This window comes from Orbicella franksi, chromosome 6 (genome assembly GCF_964199315.1).
Source record: "Orbicella franksi chromosome 6, jaOrbFran1.1, whole genome shotgun sequence".
In the NCBI taxonomy this organism is placed as follows: Eukaryota; Metazoa; Cnidaria; class Anthozoa; order Scleractinia; family Merulinidae; genus Orbicella; species Orbicella franksi.
In genome coordinates, this window is record NC_138150.1 from 2,082,501 (window position 1) to 2,106,428 (window position 23,928).

Below are 23,928 nucleotides of genomic sequence, written 5' to 3' on the forward strand. Positions count from 1 at the left end.
AGCCGTTTTTCAGAGAACCTGTCTCTATAAAAACAATACAGCACCAAACCAAAACAAAACTGACTTGAAGTGATGGATGGCACTGTGTCAATAAGAACCAAGGGATGTAGGTTGCACAATTTAAAATCTCCTTGGGAATGTACTTGCCTTGAGAGGGTTAATGATAAATGTGATTTTTTGATACTCTGTTTTAGTCCTGACCTGAGATATCAATACCCAGTTTCAGAGCTCTAAAATAAGTAAGCTTATGCATAATTGCACAAAAGATACATAGATCTAGTACGAACTTATGACATAGGGCCCAAGTAAACAATTCTTCTTTGTTTCCCTCTATATGTTTCAAAAGGAATAGGAGACGTTTTCTCCATTTTTTCATCCAGTTACAATGGAAATACTTGTGGAAGTTTGGATAAACCCCAAAAAGCAATGGAAATACCTGGCTTTTGCTCATGTTCCCACAGTGTAATTTTCTTGTTCCCCCAAATTTTCCCTGGTTTTTTAATTAAACAATTAGATTATGGCTAGAGATTTCTATCACGCATAGAAATTGAGAGTGAATAATCTAATTGTTTTAGTATAAATCTAGTCATTCAAAACTTTATCAAAATCCTCCTCACAGACACTTCAAAAACGCCAAGAAGCGGCCATCATTTTGTTAACAAGGGCACACTGCTATGTACGTTACTCACTATCTATCACAGAACAGATAGTAGCGCAGCCAATCAGAGAATGGCATTCATAGTAGAAAGCTAGTAGATTTATACTAAACCTCAATAGAAAGGTGGAAAATGTTTTTAGTTTCTTATTATTCCTTTCTGTTGCCCTGATTAAGGTCAACCCCTTCAAGGAATGCCCGGTTCAAAGGTTGGTCCAGTGCCGATAGTTCAAATGTATGGCGTGACGATGGAAGGGAACAGTGTTCTGTGTCACATCCATGGTTTTGTGCCATACTTATATGTCCCTGCTCCTCCTGGATTTCAGCAGAGTCACTGCAGTTTGTTTCAGGATGGTCTTAATAAGGCTGTGCTGAGTGACATGAGATCCAATAAAGACAATGTGTCCCAAGTGAGTGTTCAATGTGTGGATCATGTTTACTGTAGGTAGTGTCAGCCTATGGACTGATATATCGACCAACACCCGGCCGATACACAGCTGATATATTGGCTAATAGTCGGTCGAGTGTTGGTTAAGTATCGGTTGGGTATCAGTCGAATGTCAACCAAGTATCGATTGAGTTTCAGTTGATATGTCAGCCATTACTCCACTAACACTCAACAGACACACATATCGGCCAACGTATCGACCGATACTCGAGCGATTCCCAACTGACACTCCACTGACACTCAACTGACACTTGACTGACTGTCGACCGATTTGTCAGCTATGTATCAGTCAATACACACTTGGCGGATACTTGGCTGACATATCGACCATGTGTCGGTCGATATATTAGTCAATAGTTTTGACCAACACTACTTACAGTAAACATGATCCCAATGTGCTTCAACCAGGGAGCCATTTCTGCTTCAACTTACTTATGCTATTTTTGGTGACTTCTTGAGCAACAACTGAGTATGTTTTAGCCATTAAGTTTCATAACATTTTCAGGCTGTCCTAGCTGTTGACTGTGAGATGAAGGAGAGCATCTATGGGTATCATGACAACAGAAAGATTCCCTTTCTTCGCATCACAATGGCACTGCCAAAACTTATTGCACCAGCAAAAAGGATTTTAGAGACAGGCTTTAGATGTGCAGAATTCCCAGAGAAGGGATACTCCACGTATGAGAGTAACATTGATTATGAGGTAAGCAGTATTTTCAAGAGAAAGTAAAGCCTCTTAAGCCCACCTGGCTCATAGCTGTCAGCTTTTAACTCCTGTTTCTCTATTCTGTGGCATGAAACAGTGTGATTGCTACTCTTACTCCTTATCATTCTGTTGGGTTGTCCCAGCAATTCACTGGTACCCATTTATAAATCAACTAAATCAAAACTTAAGTATACTTATAACTCATTGACTTTTTACCATGGTAGGTGCGGTTCATGGTAGACACAGGAGTTGTTGGCTGTAACTGGATAGAGTTGCCGGCTGGAAAATATAAATTGCGCTCCCCTTCAGTTGAAGGAAGTGCAAAGAGTGACGCTCGACCTGTATCACATTGTCAAATTGAAGTTGACATAGCCTACGATGAATTCATCAGTCATGCCCCTGAAGGTAAATAAGAAGGACATTATTTTGTGATTTTTAGTTTTAAATAAGCTAATCATCAAAATAATGTATTTGTTGTGTCCTGTTATTTAATATAAACAGGACTTGGCAGTTCTTTGTAATGCATTGCTTAGTTGTTATTCTTTTTATTTTCTTCCAGGCGAATGGTCCAAAGTAGCTCCTGTTCGCATCCTGAGTTTTGATATAGAGTGTGCGGGAAGAAAGGGTGTGTTCCCTGAACCAGAAAAAGATCCCGTGATTCAGATCGCAAACATGGTTATAAACCAAGGTGACAAGGATCCATTCATTAGGAACGTCTTTACGCTCAACTCATGTGCACCAATTGTTGGATCGCAAGTGTTATCATTTAGTAAAGAAGCAGATATGTTAAAGGTTTGTCAATAGTTTTACTCAAAATATGATTGGAGTCTCCCCTGTCCGTTGGTTCGTTTACTTTGAACAATAAACTTGATAAACTTAATATATATAGTCGGATCATATGTAAGTTTAAGGGCATCCGGGGTCAAGGGTCGATCGACCCTCATTCAATACTCGATCAACTTCTCAATCGATATATGGTTGACACTAGACCGACACTTGATTGACATCTCGATCGACACTCAATCAACAGTTGGTCAATAGTTGGCCGAGTGTCGACCATCTCATATGTATTAGTCAACACTCTATAGCTTGTCTGCGAAAATATTAGTTGACTCTTGACCAACTTTCGGCTTAGATGTCAATCGAATGTTGATCAAGTTTCATTCGAGATGACCAAGGGTATCGATCGACACTCGACCGAGGATGCCTTAAGAACCCAGGAGCCATGTAGTCTAGTTTCTCTCTGTCACCTGTTGCTCAACAGTAAGAGCATCCGATCACTGTGTGGACGGTCATATGCTGGACTCCTACTTAGAGTAGATGACCACCTCTCGTAAGCGACCACCTCTCCTTAGCAACCAGTTTTCCAAAATACGAAAAGTTTCCCAGTCAAATACCATATTTGGAACCTCTTGTAAGCGACCACCTCTAGTAAGCGACTGTGACCACTTTTAGAGCTGAACGTTTGAAATTTTCTTTTATTTTTAACCTCCTGTAAGTGACCACTTTACAGATAATGCAGCAAAAATTGGATAGTAAGGTGTTATTGCATTCCTGGGTAGTACCCGATTTTTTCTGGAAATTGATTTTTCACATGAATAAAACATTGAAAATTTAAAGAGAAAATGTACATACACTGTACTCTATCAGTCTTAAAAGAGACGACCTAAATGTCTTAAAATTACCATATGCTAATGAGGCAACATGTTGACCCAATATGCAGTTTTAAGCTCTCGTAAGGGGCCACATAGGCTTGACATTTTGGGTGGTCACTAATGGGAAGTTCAACTGTACTTGGAAATTGTTTCACTGACATGCCATCATTTCTTTCAATATCAATTGTTACTTTTTTGTTGATTTTCCTCTTCATCTGTCTAAAGGCGTGGAGTGATTTTGTCAAGAGAGTTGATCCTGACATCATAACTGGCTACAACATTGTGAACTTTGATCTCCCATATCTGATCAATCGAGCAGCAGCTTTGAAAGTACATCCCTTCCCACTGCTAGGACGAGTTCAAGATGAAAAGAGTACAATATCAAACACAACTTTCCAATCTCGTGCTTATGGAAAGCGAGAAAACAAAGTCATAAACATTGCTGGCCGCGTGCAGTTTGATTTGTTACATGCACTGCTTAGAGACTATAAATTGAGGTCCTACACTCTGAATTCTGTCAGTTTTTATTTCCTTCAAGAACAGAAAGAGGATGTACATCATAACATCATCACAGACTTACAGGTACAGAAAATTAGCTAGACTATAAAATTTTTGGCCACTTAATTTATTATTACCTTGGGTGATCTTGAACATTGTAAAAATTAACTAAAGGGGTTTGATTTTTATGCCAAGAAGACTAAGTAGTTTCACTGTCAGTGGAATTTATTTCAGTTTCTCAAACTACATATAATGTTTCTAGGTGAAAAGCACTTTTAAACAAGAGAAGTGAAACCTTAACCAAATTTTAATCTTAGATTAGTTTCTGTAATCTGTTATGAGCTGCCATAATATGTCTAATGAATAACACAAATTCTGGGCTAAACAATGTTACGAAAAGCACATTTTCATGGCATCTTTGACTTAGACTCAGAGTTCTCTGAAGATTTTGAAGTAACTGTCTTTATTTTTCGAGAAGGTATCTGAAAGACCGTGATAGTTGGAAGCTGTGTAGCCTTATGCTCCACTCACAGGAGCAAAGAGGATGAGTGAGTGAGTGAGCAAGCTGATTTTGCCATCTTTTGCTTCTTTGACAACCCTGGTTTGTGAATTTCTTTATATCTAGAATGGGAATGACCAGACCCGTCGCCGACTGGCTATCTACTGTATGAAAGATGCAATTCTCCCACTGAGGTTACTGGAGAAGCTTATGTGTGTAATTAACTACATGGAAATGGCTCGTGTTACTGGAGTCCCACTGAGTTACCTGTTGTCCAGAGGACAGCAGATTAAAGTTGTTTCACAGCTTCTAAGAAAGGTACCTCTTTTTTTTTTTTTAAGCATACTTGCAGTTGTTGTAGTTAGTACATAATATATAGAACCGGATAACTTATTTTGGCATTTGTCAATGGACCATAATGTGGATGTCCAATATCAAAGATGTACACTGTAAACCAAGACTTGTTATTAACTGGAGTACGGCCACCATGTTGCGCGACATCAATTTTTTTTGTTGTTGTTGGGCACATGCACACGCGATCCATGCCGCCAGCCATATTGACCATGATAAAAGAGTTGCATGGTTTCTATTGCAGCATGCTAACCATAACATCACCATGTCTCTCGCACCTGTAAATGAGACTTCATTAGAATTTTGTTGTTGTTTCTCTAGACCAAGGAGCAAGATCTGTTACTTCCTGCTCATAAGGCAGAAGCTGGAGAGGAATACACTGGAGCCACTGTCATTGAACCATCAAAAGGGTGAGGAGAGACTACAAGTTATGCCTAAGCCATTTGGTATGATATGGAGAAAGTGCTGTTTGTTAAAATGTAACCTTTTAGACCCCATGATTATTTAAATCCAAAATGTATTTGAAGCCTATCTACTTGATAAATCAAGGAAATATGGTACAGATAATTTTAATCACTTGTTTGTTTCTCTTTGTAGGTACTATGACATCCCTATTGCCACACTTGATTTCTCTTCTTTGTACCCTTCGATCATGATGGCTCATAACTTGTGTTACACATCTCTTCTGCATCAAAGCAATCTAAAAGAGTAAGTTAATTGCTGACAGGGCTTGTCAGCTTCATTAAGCAGGAAGCCCTAAAGCTTCAAGATAAAAATACGATACAGTGGCTACAAGAAAGTTCCAACTCTTAAGGCGGATGTTTTGGAAAGCTAGCATTGTTCTGTGAGCAGGTCTTTCGTTGATCTTTCTATCACTCTTTGACGTGATTATTAACAAACTAACTGGGATTATACTTTTTGTGATTTTTAGTCTGAAGCCAGATGAATTTATCAAGACCCCATCTGGAGATTATTTTGTAAAGTCAACCCTCAGGAAGGGACTGCTGCCAGAAATCCTTGAGAATCTGTTGTCTGCAAGGAAAAAGTATGGATTTGAAGTATCTATTAACTGTATCATAGTATACTGTTCCTTGACGTTGTATTCAAGTGACGATGGTTATGCTGATGATATATTGCACTTGTCTTTCTGCATTTAAGGGCTAAGGATGACTTGAAAAAAGAAACAGACCCTTTCAAGAAAAAGGTAACCACAAAAAGTTCAGTTAATTTCAAACAGATAAATGTCTTTGTAGGATGCTGAAGCATAGTTGGGTGTATTGGCTGTGAGTTTGTGTGACTTAACAAGCATATTTAACGTTACATTTACCTTTTACTGAAAAAAAGAAAAAAAAAAAAACAGTGATCAGCTGATTTCCTTTGATAGGTTCTTGATGGTCGGCAGCTGGCTTTGAAGATAAGTGCTAACTCAGTGTATGGTTTTACTGGAGCCCAAGTTGGCAAACTCCCTTGTCTGCCTATTTCGCAGGTAACTGTTAATTGTTAATTGGATCAAGGTAGTTCTCTCTGCACTAGGAGGCTCACAAGGCTGCAACTCTTGCTCTCCAACCAGAACCAGCCCGGTCTTGTGCCACACCCTTGGCTTTGGCCCAACCGGCCCACCCCCCCAGGGCTGTTCTCCTTTCCCACCGTTCTTCTCATTGTGATCTTTGGTTGTCCCACTTTCCTTGGTGGCTCAAGTAGTTGGTGTTGGACTTAGCATCCCACCCAAGAGAAATACATGTAGCGCAACCAATACTCCTAGGTCATGGCGAACATGCAATGGAATCTGGGATAAACTTCAGCTGTGTAGGCCAATTTCTCCTGTTTGGATGTAACAAATACTTGTGCTGTGTAACTTAATAATTATTAATTCATATTAATTTGTAATTAACTATACCCACTTGTAGAGTGTTACTGCCTTTGGTCGCATGATGATAGAGAGAACTAAAGAGCTTGTGGAATTAAAGTATACAGTTGAAAATGGTTATAAGACAAATGCACAGGTGAGCAGTAAACCTCACTTTTTATAATCTTAAGTACCGGTAGTTAATTATATTCACAAACAGCAGGAGGCTGATCAGTTGAGTCTTTACATTAGTTTTGTCACTGAGGTTAGCTTTTGATTACTGTACTGAAAAGAAAAAGAAAACCATGCAACTGCAACATTTACTGCTTGGCAACACAAATATTTTGAACAGTGAAGTGACAATTGCTCCTGTTTTGCTGAAAGCTAGTGTTGTCTTCCTTTCCAGGTAATTTATGGAGACACAGATTCTGTGATGGTGAAGTTTGGAGTGGAATCTGTTGCAGAGAGCATGGAGCTTGGCAAGGAAGCTGCTTCCTATGTCTCTGGACATTTCATAAAACCCATCAAACTGGAGTTCGAAAAGGTATGAGTGCCTCTAGAAGCTTCTGCTTTTCATCAAGTGCTTATAATATTCATTAAGTTGTGTCAATCAAAAGCCATTGGACAGAATTCCTAATAGTTTAGTTAATGTGTATATCAGACTGTATATCAGACTGTATATCAGTTAAAAGTTTTGTCCAAGAAGTTATTTGAACTCACACATCTGGGAAAGACTACCCTGTATTCCATGCAGCCTATGCCTTTAGTGTTACAATGAAGTATATTATGATGGTATCATAGGTCTAAAATGCATGCAGAGAGAGTAGCTAGAATCATAGGTCTGCAATAGGTGCAAAATGCTCACACTGCATTTTAGAGACAACAAATGTGGTTTTGATGATTGCAGGTGTACTTTCCTTATCTTCTGATCAGCAAGAAACGTTATGCTGGCTTGTACTTCACTAAAGCTGACAAGCATGATAAAATGGACTGCAAGGGGATTGAAACTGTAAGTTCAGCAGATGATAAATAATTTCTAGTCACTGCTTGTTCTTGTCAGCTGTGATTTTGGTTTTGTTTGTTTGTTTGTTTGTTTTTTTCTATGTTATTTATGGCCTGGTTGACAAGTTTCAGGATGTTAATTGTTTACTTTTTTATTACACCCTTTTCAGGTAAGGAGAGATAACTGTCCACTTGTTGCAAATCTTATCAACTCTTGCTTACAGAAAATTCTCATTGAAAGGTAACAGCTGGTCTGTTAATCTCACACTTATTTAATAATATGAGTGTCTTGCCATTTTCACAGACTAAACACATTTCTTTGCACAGGAACCCCATGGGAGCTGTTGAGTACACCAAGCAAGTGATATCAGACCTGCTGTGCAACAGAATTGATATCTCACAGCTGGTTATTACAAAGGAGTTGACAAAGACTGGAGATGAGTATGCTGGAAAACAGGCACACTCCGAGCTGGCAGAAAGGTATTTAATTCCCACAAACATTATATGAGAAATGCTTGCTTGACATGTGTGATTTGCTGTTGAAAAAATGGTCACCATAAAACTTGGATTGCAGTTGCTGCTCATTTCATCAATTGCAAGTCTATGGTCATGTAAATAATAGCTGATATTATTTTTCATTCAATGCGAAGTAACCTGTTAGTGCTATATTTCTCCTTTTACAGAATGCGGAAGCGTGACGCTGGATCTGCTCCCAAGCTGGGAGACAGAGTTCCGTATGTCATCATAGCTGGTGCAAAAGGAGAGAAAGCTTATGAAAAAGCAGAGGTGGATTGGATGCATTTTTAAAGAACTTGATTCCCACAAACTTCAGTTACTGCTTTGTTTTTCACACGTTACATTTTGTCATCACAGGATCCTATCTATGTTCTGGAAAACAACATTCCAATCGACACAAAATACTATCTTGAGAACCAGTTGTCAAATCCTCTGCTAAGAATATTTGAACCAATTCTGGGAGAGGCTAAGGCAACTTCAGTGCTCCTCAGTAAGTGAATATTACCTGACAATCACATTATTTTCTGTTCTACCTTACAACATCGTATTTGCCTGTTAAAGAGGCAGTGAGAATAAGGATCTTAACTGGAGCATCTATAGGGAGACTTTGTAACCCAAACTACTAAATCCAGGCTCCAGTGCTCTAACCATCAGCTGACCATGCTTCAACAAAAGGATAATAAACATATAATTTATTTTTCTTGGATGTACTATTTTCAGACCTAACATTCAACCAAATGTATGCCAATTAAACAAGTGAAATTTAAGCCTTCTGTATGCATTTGATGCCTCTGATTTCAATATTTGTCTTCGCAACTTCTTTGCAGAGGGTCAACACACTCTCACAAAAACTATAGTCACATCAAAAGTTGGCAAGCTGGCCATGTTTACCAAGAAGAGAAGTACTTGTATTGGGTGTAAAGCAGTCCTGGATGATGATGGTGAGGACGATATGCCCTGAACAGTTTTGATTGAAATTAGAAAATTGTGCTGCAGTGGAAATAGTATGCATGTATTGCTTGCTCACCTTCTCTCAGTTGAAGACAGAGCCTGTGGAAAGTGTGAAGAACAACAGTCACTGTTTCTATCAACCAGCAAATGAGAAAATCTATGTGCTTGAGAATCAAGGTCATGGAGGATTGGGTTTTGGCAGATATTTTTTTTTACATTTTAAGCCTTGGATATGCTCATGCAATATAAACACAAGTCCAGGCGATGTTCTCATGTCGATCCAAATAAAAACATAAGATACTCAGGTGTATTTGAAGTCCTTTGTTAAGATGGTGGATTATGGCCATCTTTGTCAAAATTGAGCCTGCACCAACAATTTGTTCCACTGGCACATGTATTCCAAGTTGTTGCTTTCCCAGATCCTTTATTTAATTTTAATATGCAAGGGCAAGGACAAGAGAATGGAAAGTTTCCTATTCCTTTGCACTTGCTAGTTCACATCCTTTTATATGCTAGAATTTGCTTTTGAATTTTCATACCACTAAAGCCAGCTGTTACAAAAGAATCAGCCTTAAAGCCTAAGTTACAAAACCTGGCCCCAATAATTTTCTCTAATCAGATCTTTTTCTTCACAAACTAGCTGCCGTCTGTAAACACTGTAAACCAAGAGAGTCTGCCCTCTTTCAGAAGGAGATTTCCCATCTAAATGTATTGGAAGAGAAGTTTGCTAGGTTATGGACTCAGTGTCAGAATTGTCAAGGAAGCTTGCACTCTGATGTGCTCTGTACAAGGTATACACTCAGACTTTGATCATTGTTATTCATGCTCACTGTGCCCCTATTGGCGAATGGAAGCTCTCATATAAAGACTAAGAGTATTTGATGTTAATAGAAAATGTTTGTTACATCCAAGATTTCTAGCTAATGTAAGGTAAGAAAAAGTTTACTTTACTCACATGGCTCTGTCTAATTTATAAATCTCAACAAACGAAATTTCAAGGGGTCCTTTGTCACTGTCTTGGTACATTCCTTTGGCATTACGTGATTGTGAGAATAGGGTCTTGCATAGATGCAAACCTAGATGTCTCCATCCAGAATTTAAAATGCTTACCAAAAAAACATAAATAATATTGGGCCACTGTGATTTCCCAGTTGTCACTAGGAATTGATATATATTGATGAAATATTACCGTTTTTTTTTTTGTTTTTTTTTTTTCAGCCGTGACTGTCCCATCTTTTACATGAGAAAGAAAGTCCAAAAAGACCTTTCTGATCAGGACAAACTCATTCAGAGATTTGGAGACTTCACTTGGTGATCAAACGACAAGGAGATGAGAGATGGTTATACATGGCTCAGTAGAGATAAGATCCAATTATGAATTACATAAGTGGCAGCATCCAAAAAATGTGGTGTCTACATGTATACCATTGGTGGAGCCATGATAGTAATAATAATTGTACATTGAAGAGGGTTGTATCCTCTTCTGTGTGTACTTGAAAAGCAGATTCTGGCCGTTATATAGTGTTTAGAAATCAGAGATGCATGTATGTTTGGCAATAAAGTGTTCTTCATAATACTTTGTATATACAGCATATAATTTAATAAAAATACAATGCAAGAAACAACTTGAATTCTAGTTCAATTTATTATGTGCAACTTCTCTTCAACTCTTATGTTAAATAGTGTCAGACAGGTGATGAACATTGATCCCACCTTTCAAATAGCTGAATGCAAAATATTAAATAGAAGTCCAACAGAGTGGACTGCTTGATTGTTGTAGAACACTTGTAAATAAAAGCCATAATATATTGGTTCTATGCACAGGCTTAGCCTTGAAGTCTCCAGATTGATTGTGATCCATGTTTAACTGCATGATTTTGAAAGCTAAAAAACAGTCAAGGTTTAATCTTGATTATTTTTTAGCTTTTCAAAATCATGCAAGAAAACATTCTATAGATTGTTACTGTCTTGACCATTTTTTGGAGCACACCCTGCATTCCATCATGTCCATCCTAGTTTGTGGTCAGCAATGCCCCCACAACAACAATATTGACTATATTGTTAGTACTTTTCTACCTTCTCAGTCATAGAGCATTTGGATACCATCCTGGATGCAGTTACAAAACTTGAACTATCTCTTCACAGTTTGTGACTTGGACCACAAGCAAAACCAGTCTGACTTTGACAAGACTTAGACAACACTTCCAGCCATATACCTCATCGTTCACTTCTCTTGAAGATCAGGTTGTCTAATGCGTTCCTCCATCTTTTTATTCTTTGCATGGATCTTGAGCATGTCCATAACTTCGTTATCATACTCCTCAGGGGTAGGTTTCTTTTCCGTCATCCAATAGTAAATCTCCCAATCATTACTTGGTTGGTTTATAAGTTTGTCATATTGATCTAACATGGTGTCACTCAAATTATCCAAGTGTTTACCGGCAAATGTGCTGTGGATTTCAACGAAACAACATACTTAAGGCAAATGTATGACTAGCCTGTAGAGTGGGGAAGGGAGAACAGGGGGTCTGAACTCACCCTTGAAGTTTCCTGCCCCAGTGTGCTTTTTTCATTGTAGAATCAAACCTACAACTCGCTTACGACTGTCATGCATGTCACAAATTGTAGCCAAAATCAACAGAAAATAACATTTTGTGACAAATTTCTACTGAGTAGGGGAGGAAGGTGAAGTTTTCTTGCATCATATTGGTAGACGAAGTTGTTGTTGGCAAGTCACCATTGAGTTCGAAAGTGAAGACAACTTTTCCTGAAGAGGAGATGCTTAATACAGGGTTCATATGGGTCCTGGAAAACCTGGAAAGTCCTGGAATTTTGTTGTGACATTTTCCAGGACTGGAAAGTCCTGGGAAAAGGCTACTGGTCCTGGAATCTGAGTATCCCATATCCCATTAATTTTTGGCATAAATATCCTGTGTCCTTTAATTACTGTGGCAAAAATTAACCGTTTTCCTACTCAACATCCTAGGTTGTGCTAAATATCACATATCCCATATATGTTTACCCCAAATATTTAATCCTGTATCTGCTAATTTCATACCCAAATACTCTGTACCTTGAAAACCGCCAATACGGCCTCTGATGCAAAAAGAAAGTGGAGATTCCTGCTGATTTTGAAGGCTAGTGACGCTACGCACACTAAGCAGCTGGAAAGCAATCAATCAACAGATCAACAGTTATTATGTAACAGCCTACCTCAACAGCAATCCGTTTTCAAGCATTCCACGCTTCCTGTAGTAAAATAATAACAGAATAAATCAAATTGTAGTTAGCTGCAGTTTGAAAAACGATCAGACCAGCTTTCAATTGTCTGTAACGCTAACAGATGTCCTCTCACCTGCTTTGGTAGAGTAGCCTTGCTCGTCTGCGATCGAGTGGTTCATTTTGAGGCGGTTTGTACTCGGGTATGGGCGGTTCTGTGCCAAGCGCATCGACCACTCTGTCCGAGAGAAGGCGGATATTTAACTTTTTTAAAAGAGGCTGTCGGGATCGGTGAAAGGTGAAGTCAAAACTCCTCCGCTCAAGTAAACCAAAGACGAAACGTACTCTCCTGGCCGCCATTACTATAAGGTCAGCTGTAATGTTTGCAGGCTCAAATGCCATAGCCTTAGTCCTTATAGTCCTTATATATTTATGGCTGTGTCTCACAAGGACTGGGAACTACCGAATTCACGAATTTGATTGGCTGAAATCGGTATTGACCGCGGTCTAGATATAATTACTGAACAGCATCTTTGTTTTGGGAAAAGCTTCGTTTGTATTTTCCTTCGATACAGTTAGTACATAGTATATGCGACTTCAAGACTTGCTTTGTCTGTGACCTCTTCAGTTGGTTGCCAGTGAAGATTTTAATTTGGGATGACTTCATGTAACCATGCACGAAAAATATTACTTGGTACAGAATAATACAACAACTGACAATAATATAACCAGATAGAAACAATAATAGTAACATAGAAATAAACCAGTAAATAAATAAATAAGTAGAAATAAAAATGAAAATTATTATTTTAGCATGTGGTATCAAGGTTTATATTTCATTCATGGTTACTTGAGGTCACCTTCGATTTACCGGTAAATTTGTTATGGGGACCAAATTAAGGGGTCATAAACGAAACTAGTTTTGTAGTTGTATATATTAGTGTAACTGTGTGTTGAAATAAGATTTGCATGCAGTTTTTCCCTAGCAAGATGATGTTAAGTGATTATACTTTAGTGATTTTGACAAGCAGACTGTTGCAGAAATGATCTCTATTCGAAAAAATAATTTAAATCAGGTCTTTCCTGATCCAGATAGTTGCTAATGATAATTTTACATGGACAATAATATACCTAAGAGTTTTTGTTCAGAAACTCATAAAATGTTGTAACTGAAACTAGGTCAATGAAAAAAAATGGAAATAAATACAAGTGGTACTGTCTCAGCGTGGTATTTTGTGATTGTTAGAATTGCACTGGTAAACTAGTTGTTTTTTCCAAGGCATCCTGGAAAGATGATATGGTGATAGTGGAAGGAGGGGATTGACAATGGTTTCACGTGAATAATCAACGTTTGAGTTACTTTTACGCATAAGAGAAACTAACGCAGGGAAGCAAGTGTTGTTGTCATATTACCCTTCCCAATGCCTGAGAGCCTTTTTCTTGGTGAAAAAGCGTCAGTTTTACAGTAAACATTTTGTCACTTTATGAGAGACATAAGTTTACCTCTTTGAACCACGCAAGGAATCTGTTTCAATGTTGCCATAAAGGAGCCATAATCGGGAATGGAGACCATAAGCGAGCACTTATTGCGTGCTATTTTTAGTATGGTGGTGTCCCTATGAGCTGGGACAATTTTGCTATTTTAATTTTGCACCATCCAATGTGGCACATTACCTCTGCAAGGGCTTTACACCCATTTACAATGCTTTCCAGCAGCCAAAAGTTGGTGTAACACAGTGGCAGATCCAGACCTTGAGCTAAGGGGGAGGGGGAGGGGGCATTTTTTTGCTTGCTCTGCCGGCTTTTCCTCCTTCTGCAATTTTTTTTTTTTTTTAACCCAAAATAGGGGCGGGGGGGGGGGGGGTTGGGCCCTCCCCAAGATCCGTGACTGCAACACTTGTGCAGAGCCAGTATTACACTAGTCACTAGTTATTTGGAAAGGAAACATGTAACAGGGGCCAACCTTAAAATATAATATTTAATCATTAAATTAACACCAAATTTCAAGAAATAAAACAAAACACAATCTAAAATCATGGGATTATGTTATTACATGATAATATCATCAATAATGTTTTTCACAGTCTGGTAGTTTTATTAAGATTTTCTTTTCCTGTTCGGGGAGGTCATCATTAAACTTTCATTATCCAAGAGTCCTGATAATAACATTAAGAAATACAGAATAAAGAAACCACTGACAATATTCAGGATCCTGACAACCTTGGCTCCTCTAGGCAAACATGAAAAAAGTTTGCAAGCAAAGCCATTTGTCCTCTCCAGAACACTCTTGGCATGTTCCACTCTGCTTGCCATTTCTTTTTTCACCCTATAACTCCAGTCAGGAGCCTGTTCACAGACTGACTGTGTTAATCTTCGGCTTGCACATGTGGTATATTTCAAGTGCCAGTAAGAGTTTGTTTTTCTTTGTTTCTTTTGACAATCATTCTTTCACTTTAAACAAAACCTCTGCAATTTGACCCGTGAGTATCTCGTCCTCTGGATCATATTCAGGATAATTGAAGGTAAATGACACTCCAGCACATTCAACATCATTAAGAACCCAACCTTCAACATGAGAATCAGGGCCATTTATCACCACCTCAAAACAATACTCCACATCTTTCTTCAATGTCACTGGATAATCAAATAAAACGTCAAAACCATAATAATAAGAGGGACAGTTACAGTCAGCCTCTAACTTCACATGGAGGGACGTAAACACTCCAGTCTTAGCTGCAAGAAATATGGCATCATCATTGTTTGAGAAGTTTAAGGTAACTGAATAATCAGCATACATGTACTTATTGCCAAACAAGGCAACACCATACAACATTATGTCCTTGTCCACGGTTACTTCGATCAGATAAGGTCTGTCAAGGCCGTTATTGTGCAAGATGCTACTCATGTTTGCACGTTCAGATCTGCAACATCGCAAACAAGAACCAGCTCTTTCAAATACCAGGAATCCAACTGGTGAAGTCAATGTGGAACTGAAATAGTTTACAATGTTACTGGTTTCCTCTTCTGTCAATATCTGACTGGCAGAAACAACCTCCAAGAAGTCACTCTGCCTCATGGCTGGAAAACGTAAATTTTTGACAATCAGTTCCCCAAGAATTCGCCTTTTGACCGGCCCATCCACTATAAGCTTTTGTCTCTCACATTCTCCCTCTACCCAGCGATCCACAGCCTTAAACAACTCCACCTCTCTGACGTTCAAAGAACTTCTTGCCACAAGTTGTTCAAGCAGAGATTTTTCAATCGTCATGAATTCACTTGATTTCAACGCCTCGTCTGTCTTCTTGTCGATTAAATACCAGCACTGAAACAAGAGATCCTTCTTTTTAAACTGTTGTGCGTGTCTCAAGACACAAAATACATTGGATGGATCAAGATTCTTCTTGAGAAATTCCACACATTCTCTTACCAGGCAAGGTATAAGATACTTTTCGGCTGCATACAACACTTGCATCACGTTATTTCCGGTCAAGCAGACTTCATCGGTATAGATGTAACGCAGCAATTCAAACACACCTTCGTATTCACAGTCAGGAAGATCAATCTGATCGCTGGTTTCAGCCATTTCACCGCAAAACATTTTAAAGAACACGGGACTACAAATTGACAACACAAACTTGTGAGCTGGAACTACAATCTTGCCTCGCTTACTGTCGATTCCTCCATGTTGGGACGTTCGAACGACGAATTTGACATCACTTAAGATTTCACTATTAAACAGAATCTTGCTTGTTTGCTTCTTATGTCTTGTCTCTTCTTGCTTTGCTCGCGAAATCCAGACAACTTCATCCATGTCCAATGTCGAAGCACATGGACCAAACCAAAACAGATGTGGAGTAGGCCTGGCACTACACACTCCAGTCAACTTGATCCTCACAGTTAAAGTAAGACATCTCGGGGTAGTAAATGCCAACGGATTTTCAGTGAATTTTTTGATTCAATTCACTTTCATCCAAAATTTCTAAATTTTCTGGCTAAATGGTAAGCACCCCCAGACCTCCGAATTTGCCCCACACCCACTCCGGATCCCAACTACCCGAGCTGATTTCTTTACGAAATGACACTTTGACACATTTTTCTACGTTATCAGTTTTCAATTTTTATTTTCTTTTGAAAGCTTATAAGTGTCACGCATCAACCCTGGATAACAATTTCTTTCGTTTTTGTTCATCCTTCACATTTACCTACTAGTAAGCTATAACCTGCCAAAGCAGTTGGTGGGTGGATCAACTCCAACGGAAAAAAAAATAGAAATCTAAGATTCTATTAAATATCCCATTATCCACATGCTGGGGATATTGTTAACAAAGGGAAGCCTTTATAACAATGATTTTATTTCCCAGGCAACCATCCTGCTTAAAACACCTGTCACATACCAAAGGTTATAGTTTACAGCTGTTTTACACTGAAATAGGATACAGCTTTGCCCATCATTTTAGTTTTTAGTCTTACATGGGGCTCCCAATTCTTTCAAGGTAATACCACCACATTGCGAGGAACAAACCCAGTGAAAAAGGCTTCTGTGGAACATTTCTCTTCGTACATCAGGGGTGGATCTAAGGGGAGGGTACAGGGAGTGCATACCTCCCGCCCTGATATGAAGCCGTCTTCTTTGTATTCGCTTTTAAAATTTGAAAATACCTCACCAGTCAGTTAAACCATTGCTTAGTGGTGCACCTCCTCCTAAGAAATATCCTGGATCCACCCCTGTACATTGTGAATACACTGTGAAGCAGACAAGTGCCCAACCTGTGATGAAGCACTCTTTTCTTAAAGCGAGAAATGTTGGTGGAAGGCTGAGTGAAAAAAGAGCACCTGACACAGGTTAATGGTGGCCATTGAAACTGGATAGTGAAGTGTCAAGGTAAGCTTAATGTGATACTGTTGTGACAGTAACGAGAAAATGTTATACCCATAAATTGCTTCTTATTTGTTTTTTTATGTTTTTATTTCTTACTTGACGTCAAGGCTCTGGGGAATACTAGAGAAACACATTCACACTGAGTCATGAAGTGCATATTTTTCAACATATCATTTATTTATATTCTGAAAATGGCCATTTCCTGTTCTGTACCTCACTATTTCATGTTTCGTACCCCTTTATTACTTTTTTTTTGAAAAAAAGCACCAAACTGAATACTGAACTCTCTGTGATTAGTAGCAAACTGATCAACATCTCCATGGAAACATCAACATTCAATACTTGGTCGGCCTCCATTTGCCTCAGGAGACAATGGAATATTTGCCATGGAAACATCAGTATTGGAAACTCATCATCAAGCGCATTTATTTTTATCTCAATAAAGAAAGTGAGAAACTGAAAGCCCTTCTGGTCTCCAAAAAGTTATGGGTGAACAATAATATGAAAGCTTCTTAAAACTACAGAGAGCCATAGAGCTCCATAGCTATTTAGCCCATGGCAGTCACTACAAGATAAAAGTTTGCTTATAAATATCCCAAACTTTGTAGACATCTAGTAGAACTAAATATAAAACAACTCGTCTACTCTACCTTGAAACACAGACAACCAAAGAGTACTAAATGACATTTAACACCAAAAAATGACGAATTGACGATAAACTACATGTTAAAACTTGTAAAACGTTTTTTTTTTCAATGCAGAAATGTTACAGTCCAAAATTTTCTTCATTATAGAGATTTGATGTTTGAAAAAAAAATTTCACTGGATGAAGGGAGAGTGGAGAAGATAATAACATTAAATAACATACAATAACTATGTTGATTATTGTCTTGATTTGAGACTATCCACTAACCTGAAAGCAATAAAACAAAACACGACAATAAGCAAGTTCGTATAATTACAGGAGGTTTGATATTGTTGACATCTCTACAAAATAAATTGCATCCCCCCTGTACTACACAGGGTTCAACCAAAGTTTTAGACAGTATTCCAAAGTAGCAAGAGGGATTTCATGAAGAGAACATGCTAGGATGTTTATGTCGTACCCTGGTAGCCATTTGGTGCAAGCTTCTAGGGGGGTCTAGGGAATGCCCCTGGAAATGTTTTGATGTGAAATTTTCTTATAAGAATGTTATTTCCAACATTCCCAAGAGTGGAGAAGAAAACTTCTCTGGTGAGCAATTTAGTGCACATTTAAATGTTCTAATCCTAGCAGATGCTTAGTACTTTCATCTTATGGAAACTGTGGTTATGTCCTGGTATTGATCAAATCAAATCTAATCACAACGACTTCATTTATCTATGGTAAAGCTTAAAGCTATAAGCTTATGGGGCCGTGCACTAAAATAAAAGAAAAAATAATATATACTGTAACCTACTATTATTACAATTAAATCAAAAATATGCTCTAAAAAAAATCATACAATCAAACCCTCTATCTACAATTACTAAACCTTCTTTTTACTGTTCCCAACCTCCCCTAACCTATTTAGTTCATATTCCACTCCCTTCCCACCCATACCTCACCGATCAGTATATATTAAATATGAACAAAATCTGGGTCCATTTGTTGCATGACAGAAGGCGACTCGGCTGAAACGCTCAACTGCTTAAGCTTTTCGACTGCCAAGCCTTCTTTATGAAGGCGTTGATTCCTCTGCTATTTGCAAGAGGCGAAAGAAGGTTCGAAATTACAGCCACCATTCTGCCATCTCACCCAGTCTCAATGACTGGATTGAAAGACTTTGCCTTCAACATGCAAAATGTTCAAAGTGTCCTTTCATTAACTCACCATTCCATAGCTTCATCAAGGCCTTCTCCCTTAGTAGCGGAGGTTTTAAATATGGACCACGTACGGCTCTTTAATGCAGAAAGACCCAGAGCATTGGACACCTCCGATGCTGACATGGCACCTTCCATATCCTAACAGATGACAACATTCATGTTACAGCATTTTCCAAATAATTAACATTACTTTGGTTTTCCATCCTCCAAGTTGAATCATAAAACATGCTTTTACAGCAGTGTGCAAAGAAAGTTGTGTTTGATAGCCTCTGGCTTGAAGATTTTGCAGTTGGATAAGGGATTCTGTCCTGAAGTTTCTGAAGTTTCCTGGGAAAATATTTTAAGCAAATTCAAATAACAACAGTACTGTATGATATATATTTTTTTGTTTGGTGGGAGAGCTAGTGAGAATGACTTTTGTGCAAGTACATAACTCAGTTTCTTTCTTTCTAGTTTTTTTCTAGAAAAAAAAATTGATACCCTGTACTTGTTGGAGCAAAATTTAAGTTATGTTTTAAAAACCAAACAGGAGTAAGATGGGAGATGCTTACCTGTTTATTAGCAAAAACCACTAGAATTGCTTTTTTAAGTTCATCTTCCTGAGGAAAAGAAGCACATGAATACCTTACATCCATTGGTACTGTCTAAGGCACTTGAAAATAATGCTCAGGAGAAGGTATATTTCTAATAATCAGCTACAGTTATGGCTACACCTGGCCCCAGGATTATGCTATCCAATAGATAAATCACTATCTAGTGAATAACTATTAACAAAACAAGCCATGCTATCCACTGGATAGTGATTTACCTGGTGGATAGCGTTATCCCCCTGGATCATGCGTACTAATGTCATCCACAGTTGAGTGTTGATCGATATCCTCGATTGATACCCTAGATCAACACTTGATCGACACTCAATCGATACTCAATCGACACTCTCCATCGACACCATGGTTGACACTCCATCAACACTTGATCGACATCTCGGTCGATAGTCGGTTGGGAGTTGACTAATTTTTGATCGATGCATATGAGTTGGTTGACACTCCACCGACTATCCATCGGCTGTTGATCAAGTGTCGACCAAGTGTCGACTAAGTATCGATCAGAATGTCGATGGAGTATTGATTGAGATGTAGAACAAGGGTATTGATCGAGATGTTGATCAAGGTTATCAATCGAGAGTATTGATCGAGACTCAACCACGGGTGCCTTTAGTACACATGATCCATCCCCCTTTCAAACAATGCAGGCCTGATGATTTCAAATTGCACTCACCTGTCAACCTGTGCAATTTTCATGGAATTTTCAAATAGCACTTATGGTATAACTCACCTACACTAATAATTAGACAATTTTACTGTAAATTATAATATCATTATGTTACCTCTAACATAGCAATTAACTCTTGCTTAGAGATCCCTATTCTGTCTTTGTCCATGCTGTCTACGACATAAATTATAGCATCTGTGTTGGAGTAATAGCATCTCCAATAAGGCCTGTAAGAAAAAAAACACAGCAAAGTCAGCATCCTAGCCTTATACTTACCTACCATTGATAAATACCATAAGTGATTGGCGATTAGAGTGCTCAACCAGTGCGGGGAGGAGGATCATAAGTTTGACTCCAACTAAGGAATTTGTTTTCTTTGGCCTTATGCTTGAAGCAAAACAAACTGCCTCTCTTCTCTTTCACTTGCTTATCATATGACTTTTCAAGTTTACACAAAGCAAAAATAACAACACCACAGTTACTATAAATAACAAGAATAAAATTTGCCTACCTAATGCTTGTTTGCCCTGAAAGAACAACAACAAATAATTATTTTTGAATCATAAATGAAAGCAAAGTTTATTAATGACATTACCGTATTTTCCCGTGTATAAGTTGACCTTTCAAGACCTAAAAATCAGTCCAAAAATTCGCCCTCGACTTATACATGGGTCAAAACTTGAGATCCAAGCGCCAGTCAAATAATTAGCATAATAATTATCTTTCAATGTTAACAAACATGTGATAAACGGCAGCACAGTTTACAACGTACGTTCGCTTAGCAATCTGTCTCTCCATATCAGAGCTTCAAGTTAAAATGCATCAACATTTATCCGTTAAATTTTAACCTGAATCTTGTAGACACTCACTGGCTCAATTTTGTCATAAAGAACCAATATTTTTCCTTTAAATAAAGCTGTAGTAAAGCCACTCGGAGAAAATATCTTTCGTGCTTGGAACTTCTCTGCTTGGTAACCTGGCAGGATACGAGTGCGAGGACTTCTGTACCAGTACTTGACCGATTTCAAGGCTTGACTACCAAGTTCCCAACACACGCTTTGCACTTTGTTTATGGCGTCATTCTGAAAGTCGTGAGCTTCTTTGGTGTTTTGCCTGTCTTATAAAGCCACTTTTAATCTCTTCGCACTTAAAAAGGCTTGTTTGAAATCCTTACGTTTGATTTTTGTGAGCATTTTACAAAAATTATCATCGAAAAGTCTGCATGCACATGTGTTGCTAAACTGGGTAAAACATTCGTATAGTGCCATAATAAGCTTTAAAACTGCACGTTGAAACATGCTGTGATTTGTTTACATATCTGTGGTAGCTGAAAGATAATTTTAAGAAATACAAGATAAGTTTTCCAAGAAATTCTCACCTGGAAATTAAGAAAATCTAGTTTTTGGCCTCAAAAATTGGGGGTCGACTTATACACGGGATCGACTATTACACGGGTATATACGGTATTTTATTTTACTACTTGATATTCAAAAGTTGATTGTATCTCACATGATTAGATGTACTGTCACTATCATCATGTGGATAGAAAAATGATCAATATTATTTGCTCACCTCCTAGATCCCACACTTTATCCAGACATGAAAAAAAGAAAGAAACAAGTTAACATGAATAACTTAAGGTTTTGGACACCAGTATCTGAAAAACTTTTGTGTGTGTCAGATAAAATCTACACTAAATAATTTGGCTGGGGAGGGGGAAGGCGGGCAGGGGCTGAGAGGAGGGTCAAAACTTAATGTCCATATTGATTCTATCCAACTCAATAAACAGCATAGCCCCTCTAAAGCCATCATAAAATCCTGACGTATTGCTTGGTGCCATGATTCAACATCAAACCAATGGGCAAAGAGATCTATATTGTCCTCAATTTATTGACTATTGCCGTAGAGTCTGGTAACAAACCAGTAGGACACAACACCTTTCTTAGTAATAAAATGCAGCATACCATCATGATGTTTTCCTCACCTTGAAATTTAAGATTCTTGTATGTAACTGTCTCAACATTAAATCCTATTGCTATAAATCAAAAGGATGATAGCATATTATTAGACTATTTCTCCATATGTTAAAATTCAACCTAAAACAATAGACCTCAGCATGAGGCTCTAGGGAATAAACCCCACAAACTCTGTAGTTATTCCCCAGAGCCTCATACTGAGGTCCATTGTTTCAGGCTGAATTTTAATATATCGAAAATGTTCTATTATTCCTTGTCTTCTAGTTTGTGAACAAGATTCAAGCAACAAAGGTTAAAACTAAGAGCATTCATTGTGACTAGCAGATCATAAAATAGTTTTCTTTGCTTCCATGTTCAACATGCTACCTGCTTGTGTTATGCTACTACTGAGTTTGTATAGAGCAAAACACAGTTTTTTAGGCCCCATTTATATGGTCTCGGGTATGCGAGACAACCCTCCCCTTGAATTACCCTGGCAGAGGTAACTTTTAGCTTATTTCGTTGCAAAGTCTAACTATCCCTTTACATTAGGATCGTGAACCTGTCGCGGGGGGCGAGACAACTCAGGTGGGCGAGTTGTCTCGCCTCAGCTGGTAAGAAGGCTGAAATTCGTATCAAAAAAGTGAAAATTTTAACTCGACAAAACCCACTGTGATCGAATGACCGAGGGAAAGTCAAAGAAAGAGGGATATTTGAACATTTGATTACTCAATAAGGGTTATGAATAACCATGTAGAGTCAACTTTGAATAGGCCTACAGGGACTGCGTTTTCACATATAAACACTTGATAAAGTTGCCTCGGGGGAGGGTTGTCTCAGGTTCCCGGGACCATATAACTGGGACCTTAGTGTGACGAATCTGAGATCGGGAGATGCAAAGCATTTTAAGATACCAGTTCTGTGATGACCTGTTATTGATAAAGTAGAGACTTTGGAAATATGACTCATTTGCTGAGCGCAGCTACAAGTTATAAAAAAAAAATCATTTTGGGGGGCTTACAAATGTTAAGCATAAACAAGTAAAAATTAGCGATAAGAAAGAACGTTTCGGTGACATCGTGACACCATTTCCAAGTTCAAATGCAAAAAGACAAACTGTTGAGCTTTGAATTGAAAAATACTTTCGAATAAGAACTAATGACCTACTTGGAATTGTTGTTACAACTTCTCCAACTTGAAGTCTAAAAAACCGCGAAAAGAAATATTAAAATTGAAACAAAAACCCAAGAAAGAAGCACGAGGTAACTACATAAAATACACTCACCTATACAAGATAGTTGTTTTACCAGCCCCATCCAACCCCAAAATAAGGATTCTGAGCTCTTTCTGACCGAACAACGAAGAAAATAAACTAGAGAAGAAACCCCCTGTGGAAAAATAAAGCAATCGCCTCAGATATAACCTAAAATTTGAGTTGTGTAAAACTAGAAAGATGAAAAACATACCCATTTTGAGATCTGCTACAGAATGAAGCAACGCACGGTTGATTGCGTGGCTGATTTTGACGCATTTTCGTCATATAAGCCCCCTTGTAATATACCACAAGGACAAAGTTAGGATACCGTGTAGGTAGTGGGAAAAGTATTTTTCTCATGATATATTGCCCTCGC

The 23,928-nt window shown here is 38.3% G+C and overlaps 4 protein-coding genes across 5 annotated transcripts in view; 1 reads left to right on the forward strand and 3 right to left on the reverse strand.

Moving 5' to 3' along the window:
• Positions 1 to 10,710, forward strand: part of LOC145490234 (DNA polymerase delta catalytic subunit-like) — an 11,349-nt gene extending 639 nt beyond the window's left edge. Inside the window, exons 2-22 of the mRNA XM_081469356.1 lie at positions 833 to 1,065; positions 1,609 to 1,806; positions 2,034 to 2,214; positions 2,369 to 2,601; positions 3,690 to 4,046; positions 4,588 to 4,779; positions 5,134 to 5,222; positions 5,410 to 5,520; positions 5,744 to 5,857; positions 5,971 to 6,016; positions 6,197 to 6,298; positions 6,720 to 6,815; positions 7,065 to 7,202; positions 7,566 to 7,667; positions 7,831 to 7,901; positions 7,988 to 8,140; positions 8,344 to 8,446; positions 8,534 to 8,666; positions 9,004 to 9,117; positions 9,768 to 9,918; positions 10,346 to 10,710. Coding sequence (XP_081325482.1) covers positions 833 to 1,065; positions 1,609 to 1,806; positions 2,034 to 2,214; positions 2,369 to 2,601; positions 3,690 to 4,046; positions 4,588 to 4,779; positions 5,134 to 5,222; positions 5,410 to 5,520; positions 5,744 to 5,857; positions 5,971 to 6,016; positions 6,197 to 6,298; positions 6,720 to 6,815; positions 7,065 to 7,202; positions 7,566 to 7,667; positions 7,831 to 7,901; positions 7,988 to 8,140; positions 8,344 to 8,446; positions 8,534 to 8,666; positions 9,004 to 9,117; positions 9,768 to 9,918; positions 10,346 to 10,442 — 3,014 coding nt within the window. The 3' untranslated portion in view covers positions 10,443 to 10,710. The remainder of the gene's footprint in view (positions 1 to 832; positions 1,066 to 1,608; positions 1,807 to 2,033; positions 2,215 to 2,368; positions 2,602 to 3,689; positions 4,047 to 4,587; positions 4,780 to 5,133; positions 5,223 to 5,409; positions 5,521 to 5,743; positions 5,858 to 5,970; positions 6,017 to 6,196; positions 6,299 to 6,719; positions 6,816 to 7,064; positions 7,203 to 7,565; positions 7,668 to 7,830; positions 7,902 to 7,987; positions 8,141 to 8,343; positions 8,447 to 8,533; positions 8,667 to 9,003; positions 9,118 to 9,767; positions 9,919 to 10,345) is intronic.
• On the reverse strand, positions 10,705 to 14,100 carry LOC145490245 (succinate dehydrogenase assembly factor 2-B, mitochondrial-like). The gene is made up of 3 exons (XM_081469368.1): positions 12,483 to 14,100; positions 12,341 to 12,376; positions 10,705 to 11,577 (listed from the first exon to the last, which is right to left on the reverse strand). Exons 1-3 carry the CDS (start codon positions 12,746 to 12,748, stop codon positions 11,352 to 11,354), a joined length of 528 nt encoding a protein of 175 aa, XP_081325494.1. The 5' UTR covers positions 12,749 to 14,100; the 3' UTR covers positions 10,705 to 11,351.
• Positions 14,101 to 14,202: 102 nt separating this feature from the next.
• LOC145490236 (BTB/POZ domain-containing protein 6-like) lies at positions 14,203 to 16,160 on the reverse strand. Its single transcript, XM_081469358.1, has one exon. It carries the CDS (start codon positions 16,155 to 16,157, stop codon positions 14,787 to 14,789), a length of 1,371 nt encoding a protein of 456 aa, XP_081325484.1. The 5' UTR covers positions 16,158 to 16,160; the 3' UTR covers positions 14,203 to 14,786.
• A 32-nt stretch (positions 16,161 to 16,192) lies between these two features.
• On the reverse strand, positions 16,193 to 23,818 carry LOC145490242 (ADP-ribosylation factor-like protein 1). Of its 2 annotated transcripts, XM_081469366.1 has the most exons (10): positions 23,764 to 23,818; positions 23,583 to 23,685; positions 23,465 to 23,499; positions 22,327 to 22,377; positions 21,915 to 21,929; positions 20,854 to 20,869; positions 20,458 to 20,569; positions 19,622 to 19,669; positions 19,078 to 19,208; positions 16,193 to 18,138 (listed from the first exon to the last, which is right to left on the reverse strand). In XM_081469366.1, exons 1-10 carry the CDS (start codon positions 23,765 to 23,767, stop codon positions 18,108 to 18,110), a joined length of 546 nt encoding a protein of 181 aa, XP_081325492.1. In that variant the 5' UTR covers positions 23,768 to 23,818; the 3' UTR covers positions 16,193 to 18,107. The 2 variants fall into 2 exon arrangements, with proteins under 2 accessions (XP_081325492.1, XP_081325491.1); XM_081469365.1 differs by having other exon boundaries at positions 23,583 to 23,815.
• Positions 23,819 to 23,928: the final 110 nt, after the last annotated feature.

Excerpts from the sequence above, each read along its gene's own strand:
- LOC145490242 (XM_081469365.1), bottom strand. The coding sequence starts at position 23,767 with ATGGGTATGTTTTTCATCTTTCTAGTTTTACACAACTCAAATTTTAGG. Across the intron at positions 19,209-19,621 it reads TGGTTTTTGCTAATAAACAG|GATATGGAAGGTGCCATGTC; the intron begins GTAAGCATCTCC and ends GTCATCTGTTAG. Across the intron at positions 18,139-19,077 it reads CTTGATGAAGCTATGGAATG|GTTAGTGGATAGTCTCAAAT; the intron begins GTGAGTTAATGA and ends TATTGCTTTCAG.
- LOC145490236 (XM_081469358.1), bottom strand. The coding sequence starts at position 16,157 with ATGGATGAAGTTGTCTGGATTTCGCGAGCAAAGCAAGAAGAGACAAGA.
- LOC145490245 (XM_081469368.1), bottom strand. The coding sequence starts at position 12,748 with ATGGCATTTGAGCCTGCAAACATTACAGCTGACCTTATAGTAATGGCG. Across the intron at positions 12,377-12,482 it reads AGGCTACTCTACCAAAGCAG|GAAGCGTGGAATGCTTGAAA; the intron begins GTGAGAGGACAT and ends ATTTTACTACAG. Across the intron at positions 11,578-12,340 it reads GAAAACGGATTGCTGTTGAG|CACATTTGCCGGTAAACACT; the intron begins GTAGGCTGTTAC and ends TGAAATCCACAG.